The sequence below is a fragment of the Trichoderma asperellum genome, chromosome 3, assembly GCF_020647865.1.
Source record: "Trichoderma asperellum chromosome 3, complete sequence".
Lineage (NCBI taxonomy): Eukaryota > Fungi > Ascomycota > Sordariomycetes > Hypocreales > Hypocreaceae > Trichoderma > Trichoderma asperellum.
This window is the reverse complement of record NC_089417.1, coordinates 3,401,339-3,415,017: the sequence shown is the minus strand read 5'-3', so window position 1 is coordinate 3,415,017 and position 13,679 is coordinate 3,401,339. Positions and strand designations below refer to the sequence as shown.

The 13,679-nt window shown below is 48.8% G+C and overlaps 4 protein-coding genes across 4 annotated transcripts; 2 read left to right on the top strand and 2 right to left on the bottom strand.

Annotated features, from left to right (window-relative positions):
- Positions 1–2,481: 2,481 nt before the first annotated feature.
- On the bottom strand, positions 2,482–2,835 carry TrAFT101_005720 (uncharacterized protein; the record flags this gene model as incomplete). The annotated part of the gene is made up of 1 exon (XM_024905573.2): positions 2,482–2,835. One exon carries the CDS (start codon positions 2,833–2,835, stop codon positions 2,482–2,484), a length of 354 nt encoding a protein of 117 aa, XP_024760216.1.
- A 104-nt stretch (positions 2,836–2,939) lies between these two features.
- TrAFT101_005719 (uncharacterized protein) lies at positions 2,940–3,272 on the bottom strand (the record flags this gene model as incomplete). Its single annotated transcript, XM_024906702.1, has 1 exon — positions 2,940–3,272. The coding sequence occupies one exon, from the start codon at positions 3,270–3,272 to the stop codon at positions 2,940–2,942; it is 333 nt and encodes a 110-aa protein (XP_024760215.1).
- Positions 3,273–3,328: 56 nt separating this feature from the next.
- Positions 3,329–5,040, top strand: TrAFT101_005718 (uncharacterized protein). The gene is made up of 2 exons (XM_066127575.1): positions 3,329–3,727; positions 3,817–5,040. Exons 1-2 carry the CDS (start codon positions 3,624–3,626, stop codon positions 4,034–4,036), a joined length of 324 nt encoding a protein of 107 aa, XP_065983686.1. The 5' UTR covers positions 3,329–3,623; the 3' UTR covers positions 4,037–5,040.
- Positions 5,041–12,061: 7,021 nt separating this feature from the next.
- MCR1 (NADH-cytochrome b5 reductase) lies at positions 12,062–13,500 on the top strand. Its single transcript, XM_024902530.2, has 3 exons — positions 12,062–12,212; positions 12,310–12,691; positions 12,770–13,500. The coding sequence occupies exons 1-3, from the start codon at positions 12,168–12,170 to the stop codon at positions 13,336–13,338; spliced, it is 996 nt and encodes a 331-aa protein (XP_024760213.1). The 5' UTR covers positions 12,062–12,167; the 3' UTR covers positions 13,339–13,500.
- The last annotated feature ends 179 nt before the right edge of the window (positions 13,501–13,679 follow it).

Here is a 13,679-nt window from a genome sequence, read left to right as displayed (position 1 = left end):
TGCTGCTGTTGGCTATATCGAGTCTGTCATACTTGTCTGCAACAGATATGAGCACATAATATTGACGTTATAGCCTGAGTACCCCGATACACCGGGGGTCATCGTCGGCTCCAGAACTAAGCGGAACTTCTGATCCTTCCGTCCGGCTTTCCGAAATACGAGCAGAATGATATGTAATGTAAAGGGCATATATGCATGATTAGTGGTAGCAACAGACTTTAATCGGAAAAACATGGGCCTCGGAGAAAGACTAAACGTTCCATATCATCCATGGTTCGAGATGGGGGGGTGTATAAGACATCCGCAGTGCAGGTGCAGGTTTATCGGCCGAACTTCTGTTCGAATCTAACCCAATAAATAATTCTGTTGGTGATGAACTCGTTCAAGATGCAGAATTAGCCATGCAAATGGTCATTTTCTGCGGAATTAAGTCTGTATGGTGCTCTTTGCATCGGGCCGGTCTGCCGTTCTGCTATTGCTTCCTCTCTCGACTAGCTCCACGGTGAAATAGCTCAGTTCATAACGTAAAGGATATTGGTTCATTAAACCAATCCATTTATTGGCCCTCGGCATGCTAATCCTTCACGAATATTGGCTAGCTTGTCGTATCGATATGCCATACTTTGGTGGCGTCTATTGACATGAGGTTGTCCCCTGAGCCGTCCACACGCAGCTCTAAAGCCCCATTTCGGTTTAAGCTCTTCGAGCCTCAGCGGGTCGAATTTACCGCGAGTGGTAATCGCAAGCGCTTAAATCGGCCTCTGATTGGTTCCACCACCCGGGGCCCTAGTAGCGTAGCATCGAGATGCTCGGCATGGATGGCAACCTCGACGTAGCCGCCAAAGTGTCACGCTCATGGATGGAAAAAAATGCTCATTGCATCTGTTGGATATCATATGGACGGGCGCCCGCGTCTCTTTAGCTGGTAATACGCGCGGCAAGCTCAGGGATTAATATTTTTTGTTTTGTTGGTCGTTGGTCTTCCAGGAAGGGACATTTCTGGTCTAGTCTTGCAGTTGCTCCAGCCGATGTGGGATATAATGGATATCGTCTGCGGCTGCCCAAGACCATAGAGTCAGTTCCTTCCCGAAGACGTTAGAAATCGAGACAAGTACGGCGTCGATCTAGACATGCACTGATGACATTTTGTTCTGCAGCCAAGATTATCTAGCCCCCAACATTCGATTGCCTCGCAGAAGTTCCGAGGTTGAGCACGATGACTCCTTTATCCAGCCGTGATAGAAGGGTATGGGGTGTGGCAATCAAAGTTTGTGATAGGAGGTGGTCTTGATATCAACTTTCAATTTAGTGTTGCCAACTCTTTGGTCGCTTCATGCCTGATAAACAAGATGTCAATCAGCTACCTGAGTCGTAGTAATGACTGGCGGCTCCAGCGTTTTATGCTTTATAGTACTTGAAGAGCTATATTTGTGTAGGAGTCGTAAGTAGCAGAGCAATTATAAATCTAACCAATAGTGCATGCTTGTAACAATAAACTTAGGTAAGGAAGATCAAGACAATTAAATGTAAGAGCTGATAAAGCTGCTACTTCAAAGCATCAATGTGTAGTTTGTTGGTCTAGGGCTGCTATTAGCCCATGTGACGCTGCCCTAGCTTATGTCTCAGAGAAGAATATCAGCAGATTTCAGCAGAGAAAAAGGGTACTAGGGCTAAAGCTGTTGAGAATTGTATGTGGATATTGGATCATTGAGCCGCAAGTGGAACTAGCTGTCATGGTGTAGTCTATGATTGGTATCCTTACGGGAGTTATAAGGCACCGAGACCAGCGTTGGCTCCAATAATGAGGCAATTGAATCATGCCTTGCAGGTCACGTTGAGAAAGGCACAAGTATTGCTGCGCCATTGCACGGCCGGTATCTGTTGTAAGCCGTGTCGGCTGATCTGGGCTGATGGGAGGATCACCTTGCTCGGAGGCGGCCATGAGTTTGGCCGCGAGGCTTCAATTGCCGAGTGCGGCAATTCCCAAGGCCGCATGAAGGGCCGCATTGAGTTTTGAACGGGAAGATCGCGAGAGCCGTAGGTAAGGGATCGGCCGCATCGTCGGCCGCGTCCTTGAGCTCTTCATGTGAACTATCGACCAACCTCCTTCTGGACCTAGAGGTCGTGTAATAAATGAGAGTGACAGACAATAGCGGCTAATAGCAATAAGTGGCTCAATGCAACTAGCAACTAATAGGACTGATAAGAGAAATTAGCAGTCACCTACATGCCGCCACAAACCTAGGTGGTCTTTGTTGGGAAGCTCGATAGTTTCGACCTTGCAGCGAGGCGGAGATCAAAGGCAGACAGCGAGATCAGGGGGCCGTAAACGCGGCCGCGGCATGTGCTCAGCAAACTAGCAACATTGTTGTACAGACGATCATCGGCAATACCTCACCGGAGACTAGTTGATGGATGGGTTCATCACAACTCATTCTAGCTGCAGGTCACAACCAACAAACGCATAGCTAGAAGAGCGGGCTATCCCGTAAACACGCCACCCCCTTCATCGTGATCCCAGTCCTTGCTTGATGATATGGCAAAGACAAGCAAGTGCGTCAGGCCGGAGTGGAGAAAAGCTTGATGCAATTGAGCGATTGACGGTGCAGCCAAGTCATACATGATGTCCAAGGGGGGTGTGGAACAACTCTGCATGTAAGTATGCATCAGAGTCTCAGTCCGATGGTGCTGTCCCATCCTTCGCGGCACCGCCCGCGCGGATTTGTTGACCGGACGAAACCTAGCAAGCGCGAGGACCAACGCAAGAAGCATGCTTGATTGCAGTAGTACAAGAGGCGGTGGTGGCATTGGAATCATCAGAGATGATGGGACCATGGGCTAAACAAGCGACATAACGCGGACAACAACAAGCGCAGTTCCCATTGGGCAACAGATATGTAGAAGCTCAAGCGACGGAAATGCAACCATGAATCCCCCTTTCAGCCCCCCATCAGCGTCGTCTCTCGCAATCTAGACGGGCTAGAATCGTCGCCGAATGACGACATGAGGTTGAGATCAGGAGAGCGAAGCCAACCCGCTGCGCTTGTTGTCTTTCTGCCTGACGGCGGTTCAGGGCGGTTCGTTGGCGGCCGGCGCCTCGGGATCCCTGGTGGTCGCTTGTTGTCGAAGTGTGAATGGAGGAAAAGGCTCGAGCCGCCTGCCACAGCCGCGCGTGCGGAGGCTCTTTGTCCCCCCAGGCTGACAACGGCGACCGGCTGACCAATGGCCGCAGAGGCGCGAGACCCCACCACCGCCAACTGGAAGCGCCTCATGTCGAAAAGTATCTCATGTCTCGGCACCGCGTACCTGCATGGTCGCTTGGGCGGCTGTGTCTTTTTCTCCTTTGGCCGCCTCTCACGTCCAGAAGCGCGGCGCAGGCTGCGATGCGCTGTTGGCGCGGCTGGACAAAAAGCAACAGAGAAATGGTGGAAGAGACGGCTGCAGAGCGCTCATTGGCAGGCGGGGGAAATTTGGGGAGGCTCAGCTCAGGCACCGGGACCTGGCCTAGCAGCCAATGGGCACGGGTACCTTTTATGACACGGAAGCGCGCAAAGCCACATTTCAGCCTGCACCCGGCACGCAGCAGGATCTAAGCCTCTAAATCTCTACCCTGGATGGGTTAGATGACTAATACGGGGTGCTGCTCCATGTCATTGTGTGCGTGTTGGATACAAAGACGATATTCGATGTATGTTCTGCTTGGTGCAGTGGGTGCATGTACTACTAGGTAGGTATGCGCAGTAGGGAGTCATATGCTGCACAACACCACCATTCTCTCTGAAAGCCACAAGACTAATGGCTCGCCTGCAAATTAAGAGGAGCACTGCATGGTACCAAGGATTTCAACCTAGCGATGGCAATCCTGCCCTGTCGGAGGAGGATGCAGCAGAGGCTGGAAGAACATTGGGCGGACTTGCGAACAGACTACATGCAATGTGGATACACGACGTCGGATCTGGGCTGCAGCATGTTTGCGATGGAAGTCGGACATATTCGGCTGCTCCATCCAGCACAAACGCTGTGGCGCCTGTATTGACCCATGGCAAATAAACATGACAGCACAGCACAGCAGCAAAAGATCCTTGAGCCTTTTGCTCCGGCAGCCTTGACCGGGGCACTTGTTGCGGATGACAATGCATGTTGCCATATAGTGCAATACGTGCAGTACAGCATCATAGGCACGGCAGATGCTGCTGCTGATCGCCGATGGCCTGCCTTATACAGGGCATAGACGTCGTATTGCTGCTTGGCCAGAGCAGCTTCAAAACTGCTTCCTCTTGCTGAGGCTCCCGAAGCCCCCGCCCGAGGTTTGCTTGACGGGGGCCCAATCCTGGCTCCAAGTCTCCTATTAGCGGCAGCCGACGTCAACGCCACAGCCCACAAGATTTTAATGTTGTTGGTTCTGCCACTGCCCTCTCCTCCAATCCAGACGCAGAGATTCTTCATCACTAGGGCAAGCTATGAGGCACGCACATAGTGGTTGAGCCGTGATACCCAGACGCCTCTTGTTGTCAACTAATGTACTAAGCAGTGAGCTACGACAGCTCTGGGGCAGAGAAAAAAGAGGGCTTTTTGGCGCAGCAGGCCTTATCCACCGACGAAGCGGCCTTTTCCACTGCCACAATGCATTTTGTTTCATGACCTCTGCAAAGTACTGTACTGCCGCACCGTCCGTGATGGGATATCTGAAAGCCTAATATGCAATCCAATAAGCCCGTTTGAGCAAATGATGTAACCTTGCTCGTCCGTATTGGGATATGGTAGTACTGCTCAGGCAATATGCGGCCCCCGACAGCCTGTGCCTCGCAAATGCGCCGGCCACTGAAAGCGAACCACGAGTCAAGGCGAATGCCCACACTGACGGTTCAGGAATCCAGGCTGGCAGAAATCGAACCTATAGCTCACCTAGTAATAGAAATAGAAGGCTGTTTGGCGAGAGGGCAGCACACGGACTGCAAACAATCTGGCTGCATGACGATGGGTTTCAGACGTCGATAAGGCAAATGCATTAATCAATGCGAATAAAAACGTATACGCTCGTGTACAAGAGTCTACCAATCACAACTACTAAAGCAACAAATTGCGCCTTGAAGAGAATTTTTTTTTTTTTTCTCCTCTGGCGTGAATATGGAGACCCAGCTGCCAAGCTATTACATACTAGAAGCGAGTGGCGTTTCTCTATTTTATCCTAATGAAGACAATGATATTAATTAGCGAAATCCAGGATCACTTCGCCGTTGGACGCTGCCGACATTACCTTTCGGTCGAGATGGGATGAAGCCGAGCCTGCCTCCCTTGGCTCCGCCGTACCCCAAGCATATAGACATGTACACAGGTAGGTATGTGTAGTACGTAGTACCATAAAGTAGCTAGTCGCAAGCAGTATCCACGACAGCTTCAACAGCCCATCCTTCAAGCAGGATAAGACGCTGAATCGCTGCGGATCATGTGCGACATCCTCTCTGGATCCACAGGGCGTCTAACGCTTGTGATACCCCCGTCGACTTTTAGAGGCGCAACAGACAACGCCGCCTTGCCCGGCTGGGCAACCGGCACGACCAACAGCACACACTTAGATGAGGGAAACGCATCAGAGGCTGCTCACCTGTTCGCCGGCTTCTTCTCTCAGCAGCATCATGGCTAGCTAGGCTCTTCCTCCTCCGACAGGGGACGTGTGAAGCTGCTAAACGTACTACTCCGGGTCCCACTGAGCCAAACCCCTTCAGCAAACCTAGCTCTTTGAACGTTGGAGCTGGTGACACTGGGACCTGCTTGACCAGAAAAGTGGCTGTTGATGATGGCTCCTGGTGTGACCCGCGCGTCCCGTTTTTTTCTGTTGCGTTGGCGTCCTCGTCCCGACGCCGGGCAGCAATATCACGCATTCAATGATGACGAGTTCTATCGATGTTGCAGTGGTGATGCTGCTGCAGGCTCCTCCTCCCTTGTCTATCCATTGAAGCCATGGCGTATGTACCCGCGATCCTCTCCACTTCTCCATGGGCTCCCAAACCGTTTGTTACTTCTCATGGCACTAATTCACTAATTCACCTTCGGCTGAAAAGAGTCGTGTCTTGCTCCTCCTTTCGGCACTGGCCCCTAGGCTATCCGCCATCTGATCCCCCGGCTCCTAGGCTTGGCTTTTGTTCCGTGGTACAACGATCCCGGTTGCATGCATCCAAGGCGTATTTTCCCGCCTCTCTCTCTCCATCCTCCCCATCTTCTCTAGCATACAGCAGGAGTCTCAATACTACACAGCATGCTTGCGGCTCCACTGGTCGCGATCTTGCAAGGGCCTTTAGCGTGTGGGTATGCATGTAAGTCAAATAGCTCTTCCGCTGGATCTTCAACTTAACGGGCCAACACGCTCTACAAGTAAAGGGGGGTAGGGCGTGTGATGTCAAACGATGAAGAACGAGTGGAAGGAGAGCCAGGGAAGAAAAGAGCGAAGCTATACGAAAAATTTTGCTCAGTTCGGGTGCCATCAACTTCAACTTCAACACCAGGGCCTAGACTTGGGTTTCATGTGTGGCTGGTGGCATCTCCATCCAAAATCTCCATCCACAGCTGAAGGCCCATCCATTGCAAACAACAGTGGCACAGCTGAAAGCCCTAGCATAGCTCATATCCCATCAAGGCACCGATTGCGGCTGCTGCATAGTAATAGCTCCTGACGCCTCGCAATGGTGTCCTCGAATTGCAGGGCCGGTGGGGGCTAGGCCTTGAGGTGAATCTTAGATGGAATCGCCTCCACTTTCTTTCCCTTCCTCGAGTGTTTGTTCAAGTTCCCTTCCATCTCTCCACCCACAGCCAAACCAATCTCTACCATCCCAACAGACCCCCCACCACACACCTCTGATCAAAAGATGCGAAAGATTCTTCGACCACATGCCTGCTGATTCTGGCTGCATGGGTGTGGACGTCGCATACATGCATACATACATACCTGCCTACCTACCTACATACATACGACATGGACCAGGGGGCCAGGCGCGGAAGTGTTGTTGGTTCTGACTTTACTTTGAGGCCTTGCCGACCGGGTACGCCCACAACTGGGGTCCCGCGCAGACATCCTTTGGCATGGCCTTGTGCGCAAACTGCCGGTGCTGCGATGCCTTTTCATTCCTCCAGGTCGACTTAAGGCCAGAAGGTCAAAGCTATTTCTTCTCGCCACACTGCCTCCCCCTTCTCGCGGTCAGAAAATGCCCCTTGGCGAGAGAACAGGCCAGAAGGCAGACAAATCCTCGCACCTGCCACGGAGCAGACACGACTCCAGCTAACACAGCTCGGCGGCACACCACCAACCAACGGCCGCGTATACGAGCACCTATTGGCGTCGACTAACAATCGTGTCGGCTCCCCGACCTGTTGTTCCTCCTGGGTTCGTCCTGATGTGCATCTAACGGCAGTGTACATGCGTCTGGCAAGTCCCGAAATAGAGGAAACAAACAACCAACAACGATACATGCATATCAGTTGACGTCTTGGTGTGTGTAATCTGCCTGAAGGGTGCCTGAAGGGGACTTTGTCCTTGGGCGAGGACGAACACCAACCTGAGCAAACAATGCCGATTCACAGCCTCTACGCAGTCCCGAGGCTTTTATTCCACAAGATATATAAACAACAAGCATACCTGCTCAGTTGCTCAATATCTCATCCCAAGCTTCAGCCAGCTTTAGCAATCATCAGCAATCTTCGACAAAAGCCTGCACTTAGACCAGCTTCCTTTTTATCTGTTGAGAACTTCTAGCTTCGAACGTACCATCTCTTTAGAGTCCAAGGTGTTTACACCAAAGCCACAAACCGCTTGAAACTTGTACACCAAGGGTGTCAAAGAGCGCAACTTGTATGCACGAGCCCATTATAATGCAACCCGCAAATATACCAGAAGATATACTAACACAATGCCTCCTCTCTTAGCGAGCCAACTCTCTCAGGGTTTTTCAATCTCCGATAGACCTTTCTCCTTTGATCTCTTGCAGATAGCTTCTATCTTGCAGCCTCCTAGCTCTATCTCGCATAACATCTCTCCGATACGATCAATATGTGCGTCTGGGTCGTTCGACAGCACTACACCTACTGTGGCTGCATAGTTACAGAGAGTGAACGCAAACCCACTTGCGGCTGCTCTAAAGTTGTAGACCAAGGAACTCTAACATGGGAGGGATACTGCAGGCGCTCTGTGTGCCCCAATCCCGGCCATTGAGGTTGTCTAAGAAGATAACAAAAATCTCACACTGAGCGCATGCCACAAGGCCTGCTGTACGCAATAGTCTTCACCATCTTCTCTTCAACATTTTTTTTCTTCTTTTTTCCTTCTTTCTTCTTTCTCTTTTCTTCTTTTACTATATTTCTTTTCTTCACTTTCCTTACGACCCTTTACATTATAGACAAAATCCAGGGAGCCCTAGCGATTGGTCTAGGATCTAACCCTCGATGCTGAATTGATCTCTCGCAAGAGGATTGTTCACGCCATTTCTTGTGATTTCTACCCTTTTCTTTTCTAGCCAGCATTATGTTATATATTTTTGTTTTATCATTTCCTTTTATGACCATGTTCTCATGTCTTTTATCTTTTATCTTCTCTTCTTTTATCTTTTTTTTTTTTCTTTTTCATTTTCATTTCCTACTTATTTCTTCTATTTTTCTACTACTCTTTTCATATGATCTGGATCATGAGGAGGAAGCAAGCGACTCTGGGGTTAGATGTATGATAGTGCATGTACATAGTCATTGATGTATGGGGCAATGATTGATGTGGTGGATTTGCGAGAGGGCTCTACTATTTCCTATAGCCTCGACCCTTCTACATGTGTACCACATAGCTATAGCATCATACCAATTCTAACAGCGGTGTCTATTTTACTCTTTTTTTTTCTCCTCACGCCTAAATCGTCGTTTGTCGTCATCTTTTGTCAACAGTTGTCTGCCTCGTGAGAGATGTAGTCGATTTTTGGTCGCGATTGGCCGACTAACACAGCCAGGCCGCATATGCGGCCGCAGACCCCATCCGACCACTTTCTAAGCTAATTTCACAGCCACCAATAGCCGCGAGTAGATTTCACATAAAACAATCTTTCTGCCCTATGTCTGTTGTTTCGGTATATTTGTCGCGTGGTCCCATAGGCCGGCCACCACAGTCCTTTTGGTGTTTCCTAGGCTCTCGCGGAGATTGCGGCTGCACGCATTCGCGGAAGTGTAGCCAATGATGCGGCCTCTTTTCTCACAGAGGCCTCCGTTTTGAGTAGGTCATAATATGACGACCAAAGGATAAACGCAGTGTCAGCAAACGGTGGCATTGGCTAAGCCATGGGAGTAAAGTCCCCCTGGTGGCTTTGACTATATCTATATGAGGAGAACTGTTGGTTCATCGTGTCGCAAGTGCGGCGAATTTGTACCTAGAAAAAAAATTATATATAGATTTAGAAGCAATAAGAAGTTTCACAGTTTAGCATTGGAGCAGATTAGTATAATGAACATTATGCGCATTGAACATAGGCGCTGCTGGAAATGAAGGCATCGCAGGAATATCTGGCCCACCGTCGCAGCCTTACTAGCACCCATGTAAGCATTCACGCATCTCCAGTAAGTCATGTGATCTTAGCAAGCAATAGCATGAGTAATTTTTGAAGAAGCAAAGACAAAGATACATAATCCGCGTCTTAGAATGCCCAAAACGTGCCAATAAGCTCATGGTAATATATATGTAACATAAGGAATTAACTTGTCTACATTTTTATTCCTACTATCTCTCGTCTTTACTGTCTTTACTTGGCTTGGCATTATGAACTGATTAGATAGTATACCTACTTTGGCTGCCTCGCCTTTAACCGGCAACCCATACGCTGTGTGGTGAAATCAGACCCTCTTCTTTTAGCCGGCAATTCTATATTGGAAATTGTATTAGGATTACAAAAAGTCTTGATATAAGATATGTTCTCAACTTGTAAGTAATAACATATTAACAGCATGCTGTCCTAGAATGGAACTGTGCTATTGTTGCATTTAGCCTTAGACTGGTTTCTGCGATGTCATCCCGCGAGAGTTCTCATCACAAATATAAGCTCTACAGCACGGTCTATTTACGTTCTACGCATTGACTAATATTCCAACTGAATCTCTAATACTAAGTCATATTTCAATAGCTTTCCCGCCCGTTTTTCTCGGCAAGACGGGCCTAAGCCGGCGGGTCAGGGCGGACGGGCCGGGAGGGACGTTGCATGGACACGGGCTGGCTAGCTGACGCGGGGAGTTTAAACGGTTAAAGAGCACGGGCCAGACGCGGGAAGATGCAAGGCGGGATATGAAAGGGGATAACTATTGAGAGTATCGTGGTTGAGTATATTATATAGTTACGGAAGAGACGGCTATTGCAAAGAGTGAGATGCAGGATGGTGTTTGTGTGAAGCAGGTACGTTTTATTGCGCTAAAAAAAAAAGTAGAAATGGTTAAGTATGTAGGTTAAAACGATGACAATGATACTCGATTTGGTTATATGCGGCGTTCTTCCATAACTAAATACGAGGGTGCGGCTACGCACATATACAACCTTGTCACAAAACTATGCCTTCTTGCTATGAACATTTATGAGAACATCCTCAAGGGCCTGTGTAGAGATAGTTTCGTGGCACTAGGTAAGATACAGAAAAATTGTGAAAAGATTGAATAAATTCGCTCATTAGCAATTTCGAGAGTAAGGAGCTTGAATATACTTCTGTGCAACATATAAGAACAGGACGAAACGAGGATAACCAATAACTGTTTGTTGTAAATGTTTATCAGTAGTAGATATGTATGACAAGAAGATATATACCTTGTTCAGCCTTTCAAGAGAACGGTTAACGCTGCCATGCCGTGGCTGTACATCCCTACCCTCTCATATGCGTTTGTCTTCCTTTGTTAAATCGAATAATGCTTATAATATCAGTGATCTATTATTCTATCTCCAATTCAAAGAAGCTATCACTTTCCTAGCTATCATGGCAAATCGCTCTGCATGATATGGTTCGATCTTTCGGTGCTATCGAGGCTTGGTCAAAAAGAGGCAACAGCATATGTATCCAATGGTTGAAGGAATGTCTTCTCGAAAACAATTAATGAGTTTCATAACTCAGGGGATGAATTGAGCTTTAAAATTTCGTAAATGTTGGTCTGATTATAGGTGATTCCTCTTCACCCCCAGCGAAGCTCTGCTGGATCTTTCTCAAACTAAGAGGAGCCCCTTATATCCCGCTTTTTTTTTGTCTATATAGATTCCTAAATATATTGGTACATATAGTATTACGTTTTTACTGTCTTCTAGGGATCAAGAGTAGCATGAATTGACTCTCTATGGGGATCCTCCACATTCATACACATACTCCAAGAACATGCATCGTAGTATTTCAACTTTGCACGGCTCCTCAACTGTGCAAATAATGCGCAGCTACTAATACCAAAATCTCTGAAATTCAGGCATATCAGAACTGACGATAACGTTCCCTTATTACCGCAAATATGATACTTTGATAGATCTGTATTAAAACACATTGATACATATAATCGCTCATATACCCCTCCTCTCTTCTACAATAAGATGGTGCATAAGTAGAAACGTCTTCTTCTCGTAAATGTACGCTGACAAAATTAGCACGACGCCGAAATGATTGTATTTCATACAATAGCATATCTATAAGATGATTGAACACGGAGCTTGCAGTACGGTACGTTTCTATGATCAGGTATCTGCAGTCTTCTGTACCCATGGCTTTATAAGCGGACTCTTTTCAGAACTACCCACAGTGATCACCGCAGAGTTGAGACAGTTTCGATGTGCAGAGAGCAGGGGCATTTCGAATTGCGAAATGCTTTCATGTATTACGGAGCGTATTACGACAATTCGGAGCAGTATTACCAATCTAGCGCTGCGTTATATCCGACTGCGGAACCATGCTCCAGAAGCCAAGAGGCGATCTGGACAGCAAAAGTGGACAGCGGAAACCGGCCAATCACGTGGCAGATGCCGTCATTCATCGACAAAATCTCGGAAATCACTGAGCACCGAGCGCGCTGACGGAGATTTTGGCTATCTGCAAGGCTCTTTATCGCCAGAGCGCCAAACCTCTCTTCCCGGGACCAATTCCACCCTACGAACCCTCAATTGCGGCTAGGAGTTCCCTCAAAAGACAAAAATGTTTGCCAGATCAGCCTTCCGTGCGGCCCAGCCGCTGAAAATGGTATGTCAAAGTTGCCAAGCAGCCAATTAGGCTTCAGCCGAGCGAAATGCAAAATGACGCCGCGGACGAGCTAATTCTGATCCCATTCTTCCTCCAGCATGCGCGCCGCTATGCCACCGAATCTGGCGCAGCGGGCAGCTCCAATGCTCTCCTCTACGGCGCTGGCGCAGTCGGCGTCCTCGGTGCTGGATACTACTTCCTCAGCGGCTCTTCCTCAGCCAGCAAGGCCGAGGACAAGGTCAAGGAAGCCATTGGCGTCGCTCCCAAGGCGGCTCTTACTGGCGGCGACCAGGGCTGGGTGTCCCTCAAGCTCTCGGAGGCGGAGGATGTGAACCACAACACCAAGAGACTCCGATTCGAGCTCCCCGAGAAGGACCAGGTCTCTGGCGTGCACATTGCCAGCGCCATCCTTACCAAGTTCAAGGGCCCCAACGATGAGAAGGCCACTCTTCGCCCTTACACCCCCATCAGTGACGAAGGTGAGCTACGACATGGCATTTATACGTTTTTTTTTTTTTTTATGAGCGAAAAGTTCTAACGTTGCTGTTGCTCTCAAGACGAGAGGGGCTTCCTTGACCTCCTGGTGAAGAAGTATCCCAACGGCCCCATGAGCACCCACATCCACGATCTCAAGGTCGGCGACTCCCTTGCCATCAAGGGACCTCTTCCCAAGTACCCCTGGTCCGAGAACAAGCACGACCACATCGCCCTCATCGCCGGTGGCACTGGCATCACCCCCATGTACCAGCTCGTCCGCGCCATCTTCAAGAACCCCAACGATAAGACCAAGGTCACGCTCGTCTTCGGAAACGTCACCAAGGAAGATATCCTGCTGAAGAGCAAGTTCGACGAGCTCGAGAACACATACCCCCAGCGCTTCCGCGCATTCTACGTCCTGGACAAGCCTCCCAAGGACTGGGTTGGCGGCGGCGGCTTCATCAACAAGGAGCTGCTGAAGCAGGTCCTCCCTGAGCCCAAGAGCGACAACATTAAGCTCTTCGTTTGCGGCCCCCCCGGACTCATGAAGGCTATTTCCGGCCCCAAGGTCAGCCCCAAGGAACAGGGTGACGTTACTGGAATTCTGAAGGAGCTTGGCTACACCAATGAGCAGGTGTACAAGTTCTAAACGATTTAATGGATTTGGCGAATATAGAACCTAGAGAAAGACTTTGTATGATACATTGAAAGAAGGCATAGATTAGTTTGCCATTGGTAGAAAATAGAGTCTCGGAAGCAAAGAAACTGGCATATGTAAACTATATAGTTGGCGCCTAAATGAAGTCAGACTGGAATCCTTATCATACATTTCTCTCAAACTGTCCTCTGGCATCCGGTAGACAGAATTGCCTCGTATCGTGCTAGATGTATATGTTCGGCGTCATTATCCTTAGCCTCTCTACTTGTTGAATGTCAGCCAATAGCATGACCAAGTCTGACTTCATACTCTTCGCTATAAGCTATTATATC

Bases quoted from the DNA above. Each gene is read 5' to 3' on its own strand.
- TrAFT101_005718 (XM_066127575.1), top strand. From the start codon at position 3,624: ATGACTAATACGGGGTGCTGCTCCATGTCATTGTGTGCGTGTTGGATA. The intron at 3,728-3,816 runs GTAGGTATGCGC...CTGCAAATTAAG, and splicing joins GTGGGTGCATGTACTACTAG to AGGAGCACTGCATGGTACCA.
- MCR1 (XM_024902530.2), top strand. From the start codon at position 12,168: ATGTTTGCCAGATCAGCCTTCCGTGCGGCCCAGCCGCTGAAAATG. The intron at 12,213-12,309 runs GTATGTCAAAGT...TTCTTCCTCCAG, and splicing joins CGGCCCAGCCGCTGAAAATG to CATGCGCGCCGCTATGCCAC. The intron at 12,692-12,769 runs GTGAGCTACGAC...GTTGCTCTCAAG, and splicing joins CACCCCCATCAGTGACGAAG to ACGAGAGGGGCTTCCTTGAC.